This window comes from Lycorma delicatula, chromosome 2, assembly GCF_047948215.1.
Source record: "Lycorma delicatula isolate Av1 chromosome 2, ASM4794821v1, whole genome shotgun sequence".
Lineage (NCBI taxonomy): Eukaryota > Metazoa > Arthropoda > Insecta > Hemiptera > Fulgoridae > Lycorma > Lycorma delicatula.
The window spans coordinates 37,454,742-37,478,186 of NC_134456.1; the positions used below are offsets into that span (position 1 = coordinate 37,454,742).

A 23,445-nucleotide genomic window follows, 5' to 3' on the forward strand; every position below is an offset into this window, starting at 1 on the left:
TTTTTGTTGTTATTCATGTACCAAGTCTGCATGCTCAGAGTGATGATTAGCCGTTTAGCTTCCTATTACTGTGGTAGTCAAGTTACTTTAAAACAATGTTTTGTTCATTATGAATTTCAATTCCATTATTGGGGTTACTAAGGAATAAATCCTAGCAATGATACATCATTTTCTTTTAGAGAGTATGAAACCTGTAGGTTACTATATTCACAAAATTATATATGAATGCCGGAGAATTGAAGCAAAACCTATGAGCGAGCGGATAATTTAAGAATGGTTGCATTTCAGTTTTTGTTGGGATAATGTTGAAGTAGGTCTTCACTTCAAAAGCCAATGTCATAATTAAAACTGTTGAAAGAATGGGTTATACTTTTTGTTTCATTTTTTTACTTTTACAGCCTTAGATAAGAACTATACGAGTATTTTAAGACTTCACATAGAAAAGTAGATCAAGTAGAAGGTGAAAAAAGTTTGCCCTTGCCTGGAATTGAATCTGAAGCCAGGTGATCTAGAAGCCAGCATGCTGACCTCTCACTACTTAAAGAGTCAGATCACTGCACTGCACCAATCAGTGAATAAGAATTGATGAAGCTGCAAATGAGCAGAATATAGACCATAGGTCTACATTTTTTAATTTTAGAATGAAGTTAAAAACTCAGTTCAAAAAGGCAACAGTGAAATGCCTCACCATTATTCTTCTGCATCATTCTTCTTCTATACTTAGTACTTGATTTCAAACAGCAACAAACAATTTATTTTCTTAAAAGTTTTTTTGGATCTGTTTGAGAACCCAATATATATTCCTGATCATGTTTCAAATGATTTTGATCTTTCTAATCCACTGAAAGGAGGGCTGGGATGACAAAAAATTTTTCAATGGACGGAGAGATCATAGAAGGAATACAGACTGATAAAGACAGGTTCAAACATTTTCTTATCTATGACATTTAAAAGTTCATTAATGTTAGGCAAAGGAATAGAAGAACAAGACAATATTAAAAAAAAATAAACAAATCTCCTTGTAATCAAATAAAATTATTGGTGCTCTTAATGCCCCTTTTCTTTTTTAATGTTCTTTTGTATGTAACTTTATAGAGTTTTAATTGTTTTTTGTTTTTTTTTGTAAATATATTTTTTATTATTCAATTTAGTTTATGTATTCCAAAACTTTGAGAATCAACCTTGGCTAAAAATATAATTTTATTTTGTGATTAAAAAAAAGAAGTTTTACTTTTGATGTTAAGATGTTTAAATTTGTTACATTACTTTTTAGTTTTTCTGAGGTAATATTTTGGTGATCTTGGTGACTTGCAGCTCAGTGAGTGGGTAGGTGTGTGTGTGTGTTTTTAATAAGATTCTCACTTAGTGTATTACTTCTTATTGGTAATTACTTTTTTCATTGGTTGTGATGTGTAATTATCACGACTCTATTTTCAATTAATACTGAATTATTTTTATCAAAATATAATTGATGTTATTCTTCAGCATTTGAAATTTTAACTGTGACTGAATGAGGAACTTAAAAAAAATATTTTTAGAATTTATCTATCTTTATTTTTTTATTATTCTTCAAATATTTTAGTGTCCCTGATAAAGAACTGAAGTGAAAGTTGTAGGGAACAATTATTTCTCATGTATATATGTGATTATTCTTTATGCTAGTGCATTTCATTGTTTGCATTAATTATTCATTGTTTAGGAACAATACAAAACAACTCATTTTAAAGTAGATATTTGATAAGTTTAATTACTGATAATAAAAAAAAAATTATTTTAAAGAAAATATATTTTCTTTAAAATATATACAAATATTATAATAGCGATAATATACTCGTATATTGTTATTATTTAAATTATATTACTGCTTGGTGGGGAAAACCTCTTATGTGTTGTTATACATTACAGAATTTTCAGAAAATTTGTAACATATAAGCAAAAACCTCCTTTGTGCTCCATTACATACATAGAAGGGTTTTTCTGAATTATTGTTAAAGGTTACACTGATAAAATGTGCACCCTTATATAGATGAGAAGTAATGGAAGGTGAGCTAATTAATAGACTGTTCAAGGAAAGCATAATAACATTAGTGTGACTAATGGGCAATATAATACTGAAGACAATGATGTAAATGAGTTGGTGAGAGACATGTATAGTCAGTGCTCTAATAATGAAGTTAATCACATTGTTCAGTTAAATAATGAAAAAAATTGTCAAGGTGATAAACCTCTTGACAACGGTAAAAAAAGGAATCACATAAGAAGAAAATAAACAAATAAGAAAAAAGTAAAGGCTTGCATAATATCTGCCGCTTTGCCCTTGAGAAATTTTCATTTCAAATATGCATAGTGTTTTTAAATATTACCAATTTAATTACACTATATTAAAAGTACAATTTCAAAAAAGATCAAAATTTTCAGTAAAACAATTTGGATTCAATTCCCTTTGATTAAATTATGTTTTTACTTTAAAAATTACGCACTATTAAAACCCTAATTTAATCACATCTATTTTCTCATCTTGAAAATAATTAATAATTAATTGTGTATTATACGATGCTGCTCTGATCAAGGTTTTACCACTTTTTTCTTGATCTATCCAGTTAGATGATGGAACAATTCCTTTTCTAAACGTGAAGTTGCATGTCCATTCATTCCTGACAAGATGTATATAGTGTATTATTATGTTCAAATTACAATAAAAGATTTATTTTTATTTTAATTTAGACTTGATGTAATTGTAATTAATTTTATTTGAAACTTACCTTTTGAAAAATGTTTAAGTTAATTTTATTTAAAAAATAAAGTAACTATTTTAAAATGTATTAAGTATATTTTCTTACCTTTATACACATTAAACATCATAATTTTAATAGAATATCAAATCAGCAATTACAGCGGTTGTTAATATTGGGAATTACTTTTTCATTAATTTATTGTAGCATGGAAATATTTGTTAATTAAGTCAATAAAAAATATTTATAAACATAAGTAAATAATTTTATTATAATTTCTAATCAATATGAAAAGGGTTTTTCCATTTAATACACTTTAAGTAAGAATTTAATTAAAAAATTATTTATGTCAGTTAAAAGTTGATATCCCTACCATTATTTTGTAAGATAAATCATTAGATATTGTATTTCATGTTGGGGTTTTAGTAGTAGTAGTATTAGGAGGTGGCATACATACATTTTTACATTCATACACACATTTTTACATTGTATTCATCATTTGTAGAAGTAACAATATAACTGCATTTTCCAAAGTACTTTATCATGCATAAAAGATATTTTTAGATAAATTATTTTAAAGTATACTATACTTACGTAGGACAGTAGTTGCAAATATAACTGAAGTAAGGTCTACCACTGTATGGATTTTGGCAATGTGTAAAACCACACCCAACCTTATGAGTTGTAGACCATACAAGCTGTGTATAATGACCAACAGAATGCAGTAAATTATAAGGAGAACCATAACTAAATTTTTTCTTTTCCATAAACCACATTTTTATTACAAAAAACCTTAAATGAGAACATTTATTATTAGCACCATCATAGTATCATTCTAATTAATAAAATAAAATAAAACATAAAAATACATTTTAAAAACTATGTTATTTACAAAATAAAAAACTGGACAGATTGGTTATTTTAAAGTAAACAGGCTGATGTATGAAATAGATCAGGTGATCAGAAATAGCTGGCTATTTAATTAGGGTATTCAAGGATATGCAAAAACATTCAACCAGGTAAAAAGTACATATAAAATAAAGTAATATTAATAGGTATATAAAACTTTTTTAAATGTCATGAATGAATTAAATTTTTTTTATTATACATTTTGAGTTTTGATTGTAAAAGTATAATACAATTGTTTAACATCATTAAATTGTTAATTTTTTCTTCCTATCATTAATTCATTTATTCAGTTTTTTTAGAATTGGCGTGCTGATATGGAATGGAATGGAATGCAAAGTTGGCGGGAGTTTATTTCTCCCTACTTATCGCAGAACCTGGACAGAGTCCCTTGCTGCTGGATGATTCTAATCGGGCTTGTTTTTTTAAAAGGGTTATTTTAAATGGCGGGTCTAATTTTTTAAGTTTTGTTTATTATTTTGTGATTTTAAGACGGATTTAGTTGCATTCCAATCCGTTGTTGAACCAGCGTTATCGAACCCATTTTATGGGCCGACCGCGGAAGGCTAGGCTTATGAAGCCTGTCCTCCCGACGTACTTCCCCTTCAGACCGTCTACTGAAGTCCTTTCGGTGCTAACGCTTCATAGGCTAGCAGGAATACGCCACAACGGGGCACTAACTATAAGGAGGGAGCAATGCGACCCCTACTCCGCAGGAGTCGCAATTGCTGGTTTATTTTACTCTACTTGTAAGTTTTAAAAAGGAGAGGTTGTGTAGAAGCTCTTCATCCGCTTCTGCTATGGCTGCCCTTCAGGACGCATCTCTGCTGGGCTCTGTTCCGGACTCCAGTCCGTGATGTTGAGACGAGTAGTGGGTCTTCCTTCTTCTTCTCCCTCTTCTTCTTCCGAAGACCTCTTCATTCTTCTTTGGCCTGCACTTTCCAAGAATTGGTAGTAACCGAAGTTACATACCGTTAACCTTGAAATTATCGAGGCCCTGAAGGGCTGAACGGGGGAAAGTGCAGGTTTCTTCCTTCTTCCGTGCTGTCTGTGGCTGCTGGGCTCGTTCCCTCTTTCTTCTTTCTTGAAAGGAAAGGTAATAGGGAACTTACAAAATGGTGATACCTATTCGCGATCGCGGTTTTGGGGCGGCGGTTTTCTTAGAAGAAGTAAACAGAGATTATTCACTCTACATAATTGTTAACCTTCAGACACACGTGTGTCCGGGAAGGCGTGCTGATATGCAACAATATGTTTGACTGAGTGAAGAAGCCAACATAAAACAACTTTTTTTCTTACTTTTTCACTGGTAAGCCAGTCATAAGTTGTTATTCTTGAGACTACTACAAATTTTTGCAAGTGATTTGATTCATGAAAGAAACCTACTTGTAACCGTAACAGTTATGATACTTGATGTACATAACTAACATTGTGGGTACAATTTATATACTGTCAAGGTTTATACAAATGAAAAAAGACTGAAAACTCCTTAACTAATTTTTTTTAATTTGATTGTAAGTATTAGAAATTAATGAAGATACCATAAGTAATATTTCTAAAAAACATGGAGATCCATATGTTAATTAAACATGTCCATAGCAGTATCCAGAGAAGAGAAGGAGGGCGGGCAGCTGTCCCCCTTCCAAGATGGAAAAAATTTAACAGAAATAAAACAAAAAATATATAAATAATAAATTTAAAAAAATTTTAAATTAAACATTTTGAAAGAAACTAATTACAAAATAGAGACGCTTGAACCATTTGTGAGAAGAATTAATAATACTGTTACACGTCGGCGCCATCTTACTTGCGGCAACAAGTTTTTTCTAGAGCAGTCTCATCACTCTCGTCTCATTTCACGACACGACTGGCGTATTGGAATGGAATGCAAAGTTGGCAGGAGTCTATTACTCCCTACTTTATCGCAGAACCTGGACAGAGTCCCTTGCTGCTGGATCATTCTAATCGGGCTTGTTTTTAAAAGGGTTATTTTTTTAATCTCGGATCTAATTTTTCAAGTTTTGTCTATTATTATTTTAGTGAATTTAAGACGGATTTAATTGCATTCCAATCCGTTGTTAAACCAGCGTTATCGAACCCATTTCATGGGCCGACCGCGGAAGGCTAGGCTTATAAAGCCTGTCCTCCCGACGTAATTCCCCTTCAGACCGTCCACTGAAGTCCTTTCGGTGCTAACTCTTTAATAGGCTAGCAGGAATACGCCACAACGGGGCACTAGCTATAAGGAGGGAGCAATGCGTCCCCTTTTCCGGAGGAGTCGCAATTGCTGGGATATTTTGTCTTACTGTAAGTTTTTTTTAAAATTTAGACCGCGTTTTTGTTTTATGCGCGACTTACCGTGTTTGACGTCTTCAAACTATATAACTCGCGAAAACTTTTCACTCGCGACCCCGGAAACGCGTCTGACGCACTATTCCGTTTATGGCTCATGCGATATGGAGGCCCCTAAGCCTGGTTTGTCGATTTTCGGCTACCGCACCGCACCATCACGGTGGTTCGTCCAGTACGGCGTGAGGCCGCTTCCTTACAACTGTCGGAGTTGGGTCCTCTCGGCAGATGTCCCGAAGATGACTGTGTTCGGACACAGCCGCTCTCCCGAACAGTCTGCGCGCCTGCGCCACCCCCACCTCGGACACGGATTGAAATCTCGCATCAGATCGGAGAGTGGCGTTCCTGACGAACCACGGAGCTCCAAAGATCGTCCGCAACGCGATGTTTTGGACGGCCTCGATCTTCTTTTGAAGCGAGGAGCTCAACACTGCCCCCCATGCCGGGTAAGCATATGTTAGAATCGGCAGTACGTATAGCCGAAAAATGAGGAGCTTAGTTGCCAGTGGGTACGGGCTGGCACTGTTCAGCACTGGGTATAGCGAGGCTCTGGCGGCCTTAGCCCTCCGGGTCGCATAATTTACATGTTCGCCGAAGGTAAGCCGCCTGTCCAACACCACCCCCAGGTACTTAACTGTTTTCTCAAAAGGGATTTTCTCCCCTGAGATTTCCAGCTCTCTGGTCGGTTTTCGTGTCTTGCATGTGAACATCACGGCCACCGATTTTTCACCGTTGACCCTGATTCTCCACATGTCGAGCCACGGTTCCACTAAGTCCAGTTGCCTTTGGAGCCTCCGGACCGCGTAATCCACATTTGCGGATTCGTAGAAATATGCCCTGGCGTATTCCAGAAGCATTTACCAAATATATAAGAGCGCAGGCACTTTTGTATTTAGTCATTGCAGACTGTACTTTCACGCAAGTATGCATGTAGTGCATCCGTTTTTTACGACTGTAAAGTCTGTTTTTTCGTGTTGGCCACCTGCCGTCCACTTATTATAAGAATAGATTTCTTACTGAACATTTCTTTAGTAAGTAGTTTACTCTACTGTGACGTTTTTTACATGATTTTATTTAACTTGCAGTGTATGCACAGTAAATTTACACAAGTGCGGCTCTTGCTTTAAAAACATGTAACTTAAAACTTGTTATTCTTCATATTTTGGTTATACGTTTATGTTTGTAAGTGTTATGCAATTAGGGATTCTTTTGGATCTTTCAACATAGGAGTTTCGTATAAAAGTTTATAATTTTTGTTAAGTTCTTCTAAATAATCAATACTTTTGATGAACAATTAAAACTAATTCAAAACGTGGCCTAATTACCAATACTTGCTTTTGGCAATTGCTCGATTTTTGTATCGCTAAAATCGGCTCGTTTCTAGTTTATCTTGAATTCGTCAGCAAAAAAAGGAAAACATTTAAGTACCTTCTGATAAATTTATGATTATGATATGGGTGTATGAAAATATCTGTTTTGGGGGTCCCTGAGTAAAAAAATGCGTTTTAAAAAATGTCTGATAAACTTTCTATTGATTCTTCCATAATTCTTTAATGTTATAATGATAAAAGTCATATTTTTGGATTAACCTGAACTAATATATCATGTACCGTATAAAACTTAATTTTTACAAAAGTGTCAGTTAGAACCTTCCTTGTCAAACCAATGCAGCGAGATGCCATGTCCACATCAACGTTTTGTCAAGTTTACTGTTTTTTTTTTTTGCTGTGAATTTAAAACGAAAAAAATTATCAGCAGCAGCGAATTACCATCCTCAAGTTTACACTCTGCGACTGCGAGGTCTTCTTCTACAGTTGAAACTAATGTGCAACACAGTAAAAGTGAAATTGAATATGACGGTTGTTATGAAGATGATATTGAAAATTCGCCAGCCTGGCCGCCGGCGCACTATGCCGCCGGTTAATAAGAAAAAATGTCTCTTGGAAAATGGCTGGGTACCTTCGAAGTACTACGATTTTGCGGTAGATGCCAAAAACCTCAAGAGGAAATTCAATCAGCAGTGGCTGGACGTATATTCCACGGCTAGCTTATTCAAAGGTGCTTTATGTAAATATTGTGTGATGATTCCGCCGTCAGCCAGAACGATAAGAGTGGTTGAGGTTCTTTTTCCATCAGACTTTTCACTAAGTACAAGGACGTACGCGATTATTGCAAAGCACATGTACAGTGCTAGGGACATAAAACTGCAATGGAATCTGCAGAAGCTTCATGGTGGGCGTTCCAGTGAACATCCAACAACAGTTTTCACAGCAATTAATAGAAAAAAAAGTCCTCAATTGTTTATGTGTCATTTTTATTTCGGCACACATGATTTACCTCTCAGGGGAAAATCTGGATGAACACTTATCGACTTTATACAATTTACGCATCGAAGTAGGTAATTCACAACTAAGGCAATTTTTGAGAATTGACTGAGAAACGCGTCATACCAATCATCTATCATCCGAAATGAAATAATTGATCTATGTGGTGCTACAATCAGGGAAAACATCGTCACCTTGTGACATTGTTCTTCCTGATTGCGTTTACAGTGTAAAAAAGTTGCGTTTACAGCATTTTGGCTTACAAAACAGCGGGTATTTCTGGCAAAGAACAGCTGTCTGCTGGATTATGTTTCTTCAATGAAAAGACCAACGAAATCGAAGAAGAATTTTTGGGGTTTGTAGACTTAAAGAATTTAATGCTGTGAATATTGCCAAAGCCATTGAAGATTTTGTGACAAACTTAAACATAGACTTTGATAAGTGTGTGGAATTAGGCTTCGACGGATGTTTTACCACATCTGAGAAAGATAGAGGTGTGGAGGCAGTCTTGAGGTAAAAGTACAAAAAAGCCTTCTACTTCCATTGCTCTTCTCACAAGCTTAATCTTGTCATGAACGACTTAAAACCCAGACATTTGAAACTGGATTGGAACTGTAAAGGAGGTAATAACTTTTTTTGTGAGTCCATTTTACGACGCTAGCATTCCTAAATTGTAAAAGACTAGGTGGTTAGAAAAATACAAGAGCAATGATAGGTATTATTGCATGATTTAGATTTACAATCATCTAACCTAAAATCCATCCAAATCTTTGAGGTCTCTAATAATTCCTTACTTGGATTCGATCATATCGTCTTTAGAAGTCAGATTTTCTAGTATATGCCAAGCAAATAAATAACAGATATCTGGAATATATTATATAACTAAAATAATGAGACTAATAATCAGGGACATGCTGAAGTATAGTATGGAGCGTGAGACAAAGTACAGTGTGGAGACAGTTGAAGTAGTCACAGTTATTTCTTTGGGAGTAATGATGCTTATTATATAGTCAAGTACTGACTGGATTGAAGATTGAAGGTGACTATATAGAAGATGTCACTTATTGGGCTGAATACCTATATTCCATTGGGCTATGTTTGCTGAAAAATAGGACAATAAATAAGTCAGCTCAATTAAGCAGGCAGTAAGAAACCATTTCATTTTTTACCTTCCCTAAAAGAATTAGCATATTATGCTTGTTGTCCTTAGGAATAGTTATGATGCTTTTAGAAAGGTCTGATGTTTCATGTTTAGCAAAAAAAAAAATAAAAATAATTTGACGCTATTCATCTTTTGTAGTGTAAAATGTTTTAAAAATATTTAGTTAAAAAAGTGAGCAATTTTTTAAGGATTTAATCTGCCTCAGGGCACTTAGCACTGCTGTGAAACAATTTTTGGCTGGTATATAGATTTCAGTGCTACAAGACTCTTCCTACTAATCAGAACTGGCTGCTTGCTACTTATTTTTTTCCCACAAGTCAAATATTCATCAGTTAAAGCTACTTTGCAACATGTTTTCCACTAAAACAGAATACAGCCGACTTCCTTCAACAGCCAACAGTCTTTATCAACAGAGATGAAGCTGAAAACATTTAGTTGAATAATAGAGTTAAATGTAAGAATTTTTTATTAAACCTGAAAGTTACAAACAAGACTTAAGCAGTATTATAATGTCAATATTTTATACCCAGACCATGCAAGATGAAATAATGCAGATGAATAGCAAATTATTGGGCTATGCATCAATTTGAATCAAATGATTTATTATTTAAACAAAATTATAAAAAAAAAATATGTAAAATTATTGCATATTTTTTTATTCATAGCAAATTAAATAGTGACTGTGATAGTATATGGATATATTATATATTTTCATCTATCAATACAATAAAATTGATTTTGTTAGCAATGAAATCAACCTGTATTGTTTTGCCTTGAAACATCACAGTGAAATATTAATTATGCCATTTATTAAATATTGTAATCATTAATCCTATGTATACTACTAATAGAAATATTATTTTTTATCACCTTCAAAAAAGTCAGAATGAGGTTTCAGAATATAAAAATGGGTTATCATTTAGTAATAATACTGCTCCATCATTGATTAAAATACAGTTTGAAATAAAATGTACTATCCAACATATAAAGTACATTTGTACAGACAACAAAAATTAAAATGTTTAATTTAGAAATAATATCTGTGTTATTTAGAATTGTAAAAATCAGAGTAACAAACACAATCTCAACCTTCAAGAATTTATTAAGCCCATAAGAGTATTTGCATATAGCAAAATTTTTCTGTTTTTAAAAACATTGACTTGTAATCTTCCAACTGATGTCAGCAATTTATTAAATTATAGGGCATGAAAACCTTTTTTTATAATCTCCATCATAACATTTGGTAAATCAAGAACCTTTTATTCTTTGAATACTACACATGAATATGTACATTAAGGCGCTGAAAATATAAACTTTGATTTTTTTTTGTGTGTTAAAGTACATAATAGAAAAAGATATTAATAAGTGTCATCATTTTAAATAATTTAAAAAAAGCTTGAAATATTCTCTTGTATTTTTATTAATTATAAGTAACAGTTTGCTTTGCAGTTAGTGTTTCTTCATGACAGGGTGAATCTCTTCATGAATTTATCCCATAAACTGTATTAGACTGAAGCATGTTATAATATTTGAGTTGTAATATTTGTTGCATTAGAAACAATCATAATGTTTAAAATGTAAGATTTGATTTCAGTTTTCTTAACAAGAAGAGAACCCTTAATAGCTAGAATCCTACACATGTCTGATACGAGTTCTCTAGTGTATATCATAGTGGATAAAAACCCAAGAGTCTCACTCCAGGTCATTTTTAATTTTTTCAACCCAAATGTTATAAATTTTAGTTTTCTTTCATTTAATAATAACCCATTTGTATTAAAATATCTCTTCACCCTACTAAATTGGCAAAATTTTACCCTATTCAGCTCCTCCAAATTCAAGCAGAAATAAAAAAATATGTCCTAAGAATAGAAAATTGGTTCTATTTCCCTATCAACTTAATGTAATATTGTATTCTCTTTGTGATAAAAAATAAGTCATCAGCATTAATATCTACATTTTGGACTACATTACTGGCAGAATTTGAAAATTGCCTCACTCCCAACAATCTGCCAGATAGCTTTACACTGACTGGGAGCAAACAATATACGTTCATAATAAGCTCCTTTTTTTCATTTTTCAATTCAACTTCAGTAGATCTTTTCAATGCAATTACTTTTTTTTAATGGCATTATAGTTAGTTAGCAGATCAAAATAAAAAGCTAATCATTAATCTTTAATCTTTTATCCTATTTGTTTCACTATATCATGAATTTCTGATTTTTAGGGTATAATTTTTATGTGGAAGGTATAAATAAAAACCCCTGTACATATACAAACTTTACAGATAAATATTTCATTCAGATTAGTAAATCGTTACAAATTATAAACATTATTTGTAAATTACATCAGGAATAGTTAGGTTTGCTGCTAACTACAATAGATAGAATAAATTAATTTATAAAAAAATAAAAATAAAAACCGACTTCAACAAATAATAATACTGCAAAGTTTATTTATTAACTAAAGTAAAAATATTTACAACAAATAACTATTCTTGAATTCGGTGCCTGCCAACAAAAAATTAAACATTAAACATTACGTAAACAAAGTTACGTAAAGTTAGTACCTCTTTTGACTGCTAGGTGGATAAACGAATCTCATGTAAAATAAGAGTATATAAGAGAGTGCGTCTCGTGATCATACCTCATCTTGAGGCTAAGGCGTACATACTTGGTGAAAATATTTGTACCTAAGCATCTATGAAGTATTATATCATATTTCAGTATGTCATGTTTTATTGTTGTATTATATTTTTGTAGATCTCATTTTATTACAGTAAAATTTCTATTAAAAATTTTCCACTGTTTGAAGTAGGATTTGTATTATGTAGATGATAGGTTTTTTCTTGTTTACCTTATGTTGGCTGGCATCGACTTCAAAAATAGTTATTTATTGTAAATACTTTTTCTTTAGTTAATAAATAACAATTTTATTGTTTGTAATTTTTAGTGGTATCGTACATATATATAGTGTCTAGCACCTATATATATATAGTTGACAAAAAAGGAATGATTGAAAAAAGATTAATGATAGAAAAAAGGAAAATAGAGAAAGGAATGCCATGCGTATTTCCACAGAGACTAAAAAACAATAATATAGACTGTTATTAATATCCTAGTCATACAAGTAACATAGCAACACAGTACTGGTGCGAACAATCAGAGCTAAGACTATCAAGTCGTTCAGTTTTTTGGTACTTTTCCCAAGATCAGATTTGGTTAAAATTTATGTGGGTCCAATCCGAAAGTCTACTCTTTTGATTAAAAAAATTAACAAAATCGATTTACTAATGTTGGAGATATTGTGTAACATACATTAAAAAAATTTGTCAAATTGATGCCTCTTTTTTTGAAGTTGGTTGAAAAGGATTTGCCACATCATTTTCTTCGACAGATTAAGAAAACTATGGTAAAATCTTACAATACAATTTTCAACTGAAAATTCAACATTACCATGGTACACGATGAGTTGATATAAATATATTCTGACCACAAGAACCAAAGTTTTTTATCCATAACCCAGTTGGTGAATCATGATTTAAGTCTAGACAACGATTTGCCCATCTTTGTGCAGCTTTAGCAGCACCTTCATGCCAGGTCTAATCAACAGTAATAACACAAAAAGAAAAACAGATGTATATTATAAATTGACACACACACATACTGCATTTTATTTATTTTTTAAAAATTAATAAATTTATATGAATATAGAGTTTACTATAATGGTTGTGAGGAGATGCTTATCTTATTTTTCATTATTTTTAACATATAATAAAAGATTAAAAGTAGTTCACATATTTTCAGTTTATTAGTAAATTACAAACCTTTGTCTTTGTCTCTGAAAATCAGACAGTTCCACAGGAAGAGTCACCACTTCTCTGAGATTCAACAAAGAAATAGTTGTCCCCAGTGGCTAGTAGAAAGTGTCTAATTGAAATTACATGTGAAGCTAGGATGGTCATTGACATGATGTAGAAACTATTCAAAGAGAAGATAAAAAAAGGAGAACTCTAAAGGACATGGTTGACTGGAATTGACAGGAACTATCTTTGGTTAAGGTAAATCAAGGTAATTTACCATCTTTTTTGGAACCACTAAATACTGTCTGTGTACACATTACACAAGCTCGCAAAATTTGGGTTTTGGAATGATTTTTGTTAGTTGATTTCTATGTATTTTTTAGCACTGAATTTGAAAATAACCTTCATTTTTTCCATCACGTCAGGAATTTTTGCAAATTTCAAAATTTCTAAAAAGTTGAAAAATTGTGAAAATGTGATATTATAAAATAGACATAAAACGGTTTTTTTTTATAATTAATTAATATAATATATTCACTTTTTTGGCTTATACTATGCATTCTTATAGCTAGACAAATGAGTGGTCTGAAGTGGTTGTTTGAGGGGTGGGGGGGTGGTTGGGTTGAAAATGACAAAACAGTGGGAGAGTTGGCTCTCCATTGCTCATTGAATGCATGGAGTCGACAGCTTGGCTGACAGGTCATGATAAGACTTAAAAAGATCTAACATGTTTATTGGGAGCTATCCATGGCACTCATACACCGTGCAACTACTGCTATCAGTGCTGTTTCAAACATCAGCACGCGTAAATTGAGTTTTTTCCATCCTCCATGATCAAATGTGCTTCTTGCCCAGTGGGAAATAAATTTTCAGGCAATAAAGCAAATTTTCTGTTTTCAAAATGGCTTCAAGAGGTTGCAAAAATTTTTCAGATTCTTTTTGTTATGTTTGTGGTGAGTTAATGGAGGAAAGGCAAAATAGAAATATAACAAATTTCATTCGACAAGTGTACCTCACATATTTCTGAGTGAAAATAGGAGATTAAGACAAAAAGCATTTAGATTTGAAGTTCCATTGGTGTGGTGAGAGCCATGAGATCAGACTAATGATTGTTACTTTTGTTCGATTGGTGTTCACAGTTTCAATTTGAAGAATAAAAAAAGAATCATCTATCCAAATATGCCATCCACTTTACACCCAGTTCCTCATGGTCCAGATGTAACAGTGCCAATTCCATCAGAAAATTTACCTGAAATAGACAGTTCCACAAGTGATTTAAATGAAGACAACATCGATGAGTATGAACTCAGAGTTAGCTGTGCACCAGAGCCTTATTCACAGTCTGAACTAAACGATTTGTTTAGAGACTTATGTCTGACCAAAGAAAATTCAGAATTGCTTGGTTCCTGGCTTAAAGAGAAGAACCTGCTAGCAGCTGGCACCTCATTTTCCTGGTTCACATACAGAGAAAAGGATTTTCTTCCATATTTTTTGGAAGGAGAATTACTCTTCTGCACGGATGTATGTGAACTTTTGACTTGATTTAACATTCCGTACGAAAGTACCGGTTGGAGGCTGTTCATAGATTCATCTAAAAGAAGCCTCAAAGTTGTCTTTCTTCACAATGGGAATACATATCCATTGAACATTCTGTCCATTTAAAAGATAAATTAAAATATAATTTTGAATTCATTCTCGATAAAATTAAATACGTCAATCATAAGTGGATTACGTGTGGTGATCTCAAAATAATATCGATGCTCCTAGGATAACAGGGAGAATACATAAAGTTTCCTTGTTTTTTGTGAGAATGGGATAGCAGAGACAGAGAAAATGATTGGATAAGGAAAGATAAACCAAAAAGAGCTTCATTAGAACCTGAAACCAAAAATATTCTCTGAAAAGCTCTCACAGATCTGAATAAAGTCCTCCTACCTCTGAAAGTTAGGCTTGATGAAGCAATTTGTCAAAACATTACCAAAAGAAGGTGAATGTTTTAAATAAATCAGTGACAAATTTCTAGTCTTATCAACTGCCAAAATAAAACAGGATTTTTTACTGTTCCTGACATTAGAAAACTTCTGAAAGATGGTAATTTTGAAAAAGAAATGGAAGTTGCAGAAAAAGAAGCCTGGAAAGCCTGTAAAGACGTAGTAACCAAGTTTCTGGGCAATAAGAAAGATCTGAGCTTAAGATCAATCGTTGAGATCATGCTACGGTAGTACAAAAGTTTAGGCTTTCCTTGAGCTTGAAGGTTCACTTCCTAAATTCACATGTGGAACATTTTCCTGATAATCTGGGTGCCATTAGTGAAGAGATGGGTCAGAGCTTTCATCAGGACATAAAAGAAATGGAAAGGAGATATCAAGGAAAATGGACTGCTATGATGGTGGTAGACTATTGCTGTGTGTTAAACTGAGATGAACCCTACAGAGAGCATAGAAGGAAAAGTGCAAAGCAGAGGATAAGCCATCCAAAGAAACTTTGACACATGGAATAAAATTGTAAGTATTTTACACACTTCGTCATTAAGGGTGGGAAAAGAGGGGGAGTGGTTTCCAAAGGCATGACATATCTCATAAAAATTAATTAAATAAATTAATTTAAAAATGCACAATAATAGAAATTAGACTTATTTTGTGGCAATTTTCATTAGGAATTAAGGTGTCAATGCCCCCCCCCCTTCCCACTCTTCAGACCACTCAGCTGTTTAGTTATGAGAATGCATAGTATAAGCCAAAAAAGTGAATATATTATATTAATTTATTATAAAGAAACCGTTTTATATCTTTTTTATTGTATAATATTTTCACAATTCTTCAACTTTTTACAAATTCTGAAATTTCCAATTTGCGATAAACCCTGATGTGATGGAAAAATGAAGTTATTTTCAGATTCAGCGCTAAACAATATGAGTTCATAAGTATCAATTATCAAAAACTAAAAAACACAACCATCGCAGGTTTGTGTTACTTGTGATACATCTTTTCCTCTATTCTTTGAAGCAGTGAACTCTATTTATTGAGTTCCACAATGTTGTTTATTATGTTTAAAATTGTTAAATTAGTATTAAAGATAAACAAACAAACTTTTTATTTAAGCCATTTAAATGAGTTCTGATACATGATAATACTTTATAAGAAATAGCGTAATGATATATCCTAAAAAGTATGTTGCAAAGTATTGTATCAAAAGCACAACACGAAATATATATTGTTTAATTTTTTTATTTATTGTATAAATAAAATGGATACATGCATAAATGAAAATGCTTACTTAAAATACACTGTTTTTGTTAAAATGTTAAAACAAATGATGACTTAATTAACTTTTTATATATAACAGATCATCCTTTTTTAAAATGAATTAAAAAGCTGTTAAGGAAAATTATAATGTGAATATCAGGTGCAGAACCTTTCTGTATGTTTTATTCAAATATTAAATTTTCCAGAAAAATAAAGAAGAGTACGTGAAGAATTCTGGGATAAATTTGTGATGTTTTTAACCATGACATTCATAGTAAGTAAACATGTGCCTATAAAAATGTGGTATATCTGAATAAGTGTAAGAAAAATGTAGCTAAATTAAATATTGTAAGTCTTCTAGATTGGGAAAAATATTACAAAGAATTTTGGTGAGAAGAGAATCTTCCTGACAGTTATGTAATTTTGAATGGATTATCTGGAATTGATGCATTAATATTGAATTAGATGAAAGAGTAAAAAAAAAAAAAACAAAAGCAACTGGCTTAGATGGATTAAATATGTTGTTTATGTGTGATAGGTTCTTTTTTAAACTTAAATTTCATTTCTTATTAAATAAATGTTGGGAAATAGCTGAATTCCAGATGCTTAGAAAAAGGTAGAAGTCATATCTATTTCTAAGAGCACATATTTTAAGGATTGTAAAAAATTATCAAAGCCTTAACCTGTTTAATGAGGGGTATAAAGTGTATTCTAGGATAGTAAATAACCATTTAAAACCTATAGAAACTTTATAGGATGAAGACAGGAAAAAGTAGAAAAGGCCATTTTCCATGTCTATATAACTGAGAATTAAAGAGATTCCAATTTAGAAACTCAGGTAGCTTTTGTAGATTTTGAAACTTTTAATAGAGTGGACTGCAATAGTCTTTGTAAGGCCTTGTATAATTATAGAGTCTGTAAATAGCAGAAAACACATATAAAGGAAATAACTGTAAACAAAAGAGTTGTACAAGAATGTAATTTGTTGATCACTCTTCCTAATACTTTCTGATACTTTTAATACTTTTAGATGTTTTGAAAATGGAAATGTAAGATATATCCCATTTTTTGAATTGGTAATCATAAGTACTAAAATATGTTTCTTTTTACTAATTATATATAGACAGAAGTCGTAAAATATACTAAACAATCTTCTTAGATAATAATCTTCTTATTAGATAAATTATGTTGAATACACAATTTCAAAGTCCTTGACTAAAATAATGGAAGTTAGGGGAAATATTCTGTCTACTTAGACTTTTCAAAGAAATGCAGTATCAGAGTAAGCTTCTCATTTTAATTGTTTAAAGTACAGTTAGGATATTTTTTTAACAATGATGTGATAAAGGTAAGTTGATTGTAAACAATTTTCAACAAATAGAACTCTGGGGAATGGAACAATGAAAGAAATAAAAGTTTATAAAATGACAGTAGTAGAAGTTGGGTTACAACTAAAAAAACAAAGTAGTTTTATACAAGCAGCAGAAATAAAATTTTAGCAGAAACTCACTACACATGGAAAGGTATTGTTACCCAGTGAATATACATAGTACATGTCAGAGTTAAACATATGTAATGAAGTCTCATTGAAAGGCTGGAAACAGTATTGTGTAAACTGCAAACAACTAAAGAGATCAGAAATGAGTGACAATAGAATATGTTAACAGTTTTCAACCATTAACCATATCCCTTTAAGAAAAAAGATTCTGGATATCTATAAAAAGTGACCTTACTGTGAAATCAAAACAGACAGATGTCTAATTCCAATTTAAAAATTAGACTTAAAATATTTCTTATATGCTTCATAAAGAATCCTTTTACTCAAGTCAAAAATACACTGAGATACTTAAATATACATATGCCAAATAAATATAGCAACTCAGATACTAGAAGACTTAGTTGATAAAAATATTCTTAGTTGCTTATTTCTACATATTTCAACATTCAAAGAGCTGAAATATACCTGTAAGTTTTCAAAGCTTTTATATAACAATAAGGAGAAGCTTATATTTTTAAAATACAATACATATATGCTTATTCTGTGTGCTGCAAAATAATGAAATAAAGTTATACAAAGTAGAGCTAAAATTTATTTCATCAATTTAGACACAGTTTCATCAATTTATGTTTGTAATATAAATAACTGTAGTAATACATTTTAAGTAAATTAAATACATGAATATATCTTTACCATTGCAAGCATGTCAGAAGCAGGGGGCTGCACAAGACTGCGAAAAAGATTATGGTAACTGACAATCTTATGTTGTATTTTTTTACTAGTTGGCAATATAGACTTTTGAGGAATTTTATCACCATATATTTTAGGCACTGAAAATAAAATAAAAAACATAAATTTAGTTAGTAAATTTTAGTGTAAAGGCAATGATTCAAACTTAAGTTTTACTTACTTAAAATTATTAATTTTTACCAAAAACTGAACCGAATTTAAATTTAAAAATAATTTTTACTTTTAGAAAAATATAATCAGTTGCTATTGTGATCATTCTTAGTACGAGTACGTAAGGTGTTTGAAAATGATCCAAGAATTCTTTATGTCATGTCATCTGCAGTGATGAGAAGGCATTGAAGATGATGACTTTTTTTACTAACTCAAAACACATTTTGAATTAGTAAAAAAAAGTGCATTATATGAGATTTATATATATATATATATATATATATATATATATATATATGTGTGTGTGTGTGTAAACTAAAAAAACAACATTTTCATTACTACTATAATCTACTGTAGTCTTGCACTACTCTTTCATTAAATATTTTTGTATTTTTGGTTCTGTGTGTCTTGAATATATAATAATGGACATAACTCCAAGAAAGTTAGAAAGAGATTGCTTCTCTTTCTGAGCATACCAGTATGACAACAGCAAATAGCTTCTGAGTGTGGTGTTGGACTAGGAACAGTGAAAGTTATTTTAAAATAATATAAAGAAACTGTTCCCTTTTCACCTTAAAGGAAATGCAAATGTGACCATAAAAGTAAAACTATTCCAACAAAGGATCGGTTATTAATGAGAAAAAGTAAACTTGATCCAAACTTATCTGCTCTGAACTTAACCAAGAATTAACAGCCAATGGAACAGATTTACACATCAAAACTGTTAGACGCCAACTTCTTGCAGCTGGACAGAAACCTTGTCAGCCAGCTAAAAAGCAGCTTTTAACATCAGCAATGTGTAAAAAAAAAGGCTCTTGTAGCCCAAAGCACATGCTAACTGGACCAAAGAAGGCTGGAAAAATGTTATGTTTTTCAACAAGTCACATTTTTATGTTCAGGGACAAAGGGTTTCATACATTAGAAAAGCATCCGAGGAAAATACATCACTGGCTCACATCCAACAATTAGTTAAACATCCACACAAAAAAATGTTTGGGGGTTGTTTACATTTGAGGGCATTACCTCCAGTAGATGTATGTTTAAAAGTGATCAATATATCAAGATTCTGAAGGAAAGGTTTGTGACAACTTCAAAACAAATTTCCACAAGGCAATGGACTGTTCTAATAAGATTTCGCATCATGCCATACTAGCAACAAAAAGTGGAAAAAGGTTTTTGAAGAACCAAACATTAAAGTAACCAGGCAACTCGCGAAATTTAAACCCAATTGAAAATCTTTGGGCAATAGTCTAAAAACAACTCTCAAAAATGAATTGTACCACAAAAATTGACCTCATTAAAGCAATAATATCACTATGATTTCATGATGAAAAAATGTATAGTACACTTGTTGAATCAGTGCTAAATCATGTATGTGAAGTGAATAAGAATAAAGGAGAACATATTAATTACTAGATACTCACGAATTGTACAGGTGTGATATTTTTTCTAAATAAAGTTACTTTTTATTAAACAACAACTGTATTTGGATTAATTTACATGCTACTGTAAATAAAAAAGTGTTTTTAATTTGGTATTGTCTCAGTAGCACCTTACATACTTAGTACTTCATCTTTGGTTCACGGTAAGTGTCCCTTCAGAGAAAGAGGGAAAATAATCATCTGTAATATTTTTTAATATTACCAGGTTTTGACAAAAAAAACTTTTTTATTAATCCAGTAAAAAAATTAATGATTTTCAGTCGACTTATGTATATGTTATTCTGTATATATACATTTGGGATACAGATGAATGAAAGTCAGCATCAGCTTTGTAGGGACTGTTATTAACAATGACTAACTGATAAAAGATTAATAATGTGTATGCCTTATCTGCTAACAAGAAATATAATAGCATTAAAATGTAATTTATAAATTTTTTGTTAAATTTTCAGATTAAATGATATTATACTCTATTACCGATACTTACTCACACCACTAAGCCAAGCACCATGATGTTGAATTAAGTACACATAGAAGATTGCAATGACAATAGCTAACTTTGAATTTTCCATTAGATAATTATTTCCATCAGCTTACATTATTTCATAGTAAACAGATAAACACCTGTAATGTTTTTTAAAAATATTATATTAAAGGAAAAATAACTATAAAGTTTTTTTATGCAACATTTTAAAATAAATGTATTTGTTTAATTTTTATTCAACATTTATTTATCTGTATTATTTTAATTTTTTTATTTTAACTATGGGTGTGGGTGTGGGTGTGTGTGTGTGTGTGTGTAAAAGTTGGTTGGGAAGCATCTAACCACTATGATAGTTGGTTATATGCTTTCCAACTATCATGAAATAAAAGTGAAACGATTGGGCCACCCAACTTATACCTGTACTGTCTTCTTTAAGCTCTCTTATGATAAGAAACAAAAAACAATTTTGTTTCTTCACTGTAAATATAATGACCATAATATTTTCTTTTTTTTCATAAAAAAGAAATTATAATTAAATATCAAGATCTAAAAACAACTAAATTAAATCAATATTTTCATGAGTTATGTTCAAAAATTTCAAGTTCTGAGTGTAGAAAAATGTAATAAAAATTGATTATCTTCCAAATTATTCAACTGATTTCCTTGAAATAAAAATCAAATTCTTGGGTTAAAGTTTCAATTTGTTTGCTTTATCATTATCCCTTTGACTAGGTGGGTAGAAATTTAACAAAAATATAATCCTCTAATCCTAAGCTTATAATCATCTGACTTATTTGCACCCGGGGAAGAAAAGGGAAACTTTCAACAAAGTAAAAATATTTTTCAAAAAGATCTGTTTTATATTGTTTTATAAAAAATAAATTTCTCAATCATCAAACATATTAAATATTGTATAGTAGAGTGTTACATGATCGTTAAGCCTACATAAGATGGTTTACATTTAAATAATGTTGTTCTATAGACTTAACTACTTGTTCCTTTTATATTCAACACCTTATTCCAATTATTACCAGTCTCCTTCAGTTCTTCATGGTGTGTTTTTGTTTTATGGAATAATCTTTAACCTTCAAAGTAACTGCAAAATAAATTAAATACTCTAAATGATTGAGAAGAAAATATACATAATTTTTTTAGTCAAATTTTTTATATAAGGGATGTTGGCTGGGTAAATAAAAAATAAATAATTTTCAACAGATTAACATTAGTATTTTTATTATAAAGTCAATTAATTACTCCTTTTGTTTTTTTCTTGTAAACATCACATGAAAATATTATAATGTATCTTATTAATTAAATGTTATAAAGAGAATACTGTAAGTTTCTCCTCCACTTCATCAAGTTAAAATTTTTATTTGTTTATTAAGGATTGAGATTAAATTATCATCTAATTTATTCGATGAAATTTTTAAATTCTATCTGTACTCTTTACAAATAAATACTTATAATTAATTTTTTAGTCTTTGCAAGTATTATTAACAGTCTTATTTTTTAGAGTTATCAAATTATATTAAATGTTTGTGGTAGTTTTAAAGCAATTAAAACATAAGTATGTCACCAGTAAGAAATGCACTGAATTGTACTGCATCTATCTATTAACTACAAATTGCTGAGAATTTAGTGTTGATTTGTTATAGAGACAAATGATAACTCTAAAGTAACAACAATAGCAACAGCTGTCTAATGAATAATAATAAATGATTCACGCCAAGAATAGTTCATCCATTGAAGACCACTGCATGAGGAATTTATTAAGCAAATTCATTTTGATTAGGTGGACTAGGGTAACCAGTTGTTATTAATGCCAGATTTCGTAAGTTGTGACTATTCAAGGATTAATTTAAACTGAGAAATTTTTTAAACTATTATTATTATTTTGTTTTTTATTACAATTTCTAATTATTGACTTGACTGCAAGACATTAGTTATGTATTAAACATAATTATCGCAGAAACAATCACAGTTTATTTAAACATGACAAACAACATTTTATATTATTTAGACAGAAGTAGGTTAAGAATATCTGAATGATGATGTTATATCATTTTAAAATCATAAAAATATTTTTAATGTGTAATTAAACCATAACATAACTATTTAAACAATTTTCTTTTTGTGTGAATGCCAAGAAATAATTTAATTTGAATATAAATTATCAAACCAGACAGTATATTAATTAAAATACATTAAAATTTGTTTCAAATTATCTTAGATTAATTTTTTAATTTCTTCCAAACAAATAAGGTTTATTGTGAAGTGAAAATTAAAAATAATACTGTATTTGTAAATGGTTCCCTCACTTTTAAAAACATTAGTATAGAATTCAAATTAAAAATGGTCAGATCAAACTTCAGGTTTGTGTTATTAAGTGACATCTAGAGATCATAAGAGTTCTATAATCTTTCTTACTAGATATGGTAAATTTATTTTACACTTTTTGTAGTTGAAAGTTCTTTACTGTGTCATAAACTGTTATTGAAAGAATTATTCAGTGTTACAATTAACCCTTAATTTAGCAGTATGCTTAATTATTGAAATAACCAAAACTTTTTTTGTTGCTTATTGCATCAAAATGTTACAAAATTG

At 30.8% G+C, this 23,445-nt stretch overlaps 1 protein-coding gene across 2 annotated transcripts in view; it reads right to left on the reverse strand.

The window, feature by feature from the left end:
- The window catches only part of LOC142320662 (cysteine-rich venom protein-like), a 43,915-nt gene that overhangs the window by 4,438 nt on the left and 16,032 nt on the right, over positions 1 to 23,445 (reverse strand). For both annotated transcript variants that reach the window (XM_075358712.1, XM_075358711.1), the window contains exons 2-5: positions 20,845 to 20,981; positions 18,709 to 18,845; positions 12,926 to 13,071; positions 3,327 to 3,524 (exon numbers count right to left, since the gene is read on the reverse strand). In XM_075358712.1, the coding sequence (XP_075214827.1) occupies positions 3,327 to 3,524; positions 12,926 to 13,071; positions 18,709 to 18,845; positions 20,845 to 20,929 (566 nt within the window). In that variant the 5' untranslated portion in view covers positions 20,930 to 20,981. The remainder of the gene's footprint in view (positions 1 to 3,326; positions 3,525 to 12,925; positions 13,072 to 18,708; positions 18,846 to 20,844; positions 20,982 to 23,445) is intronic.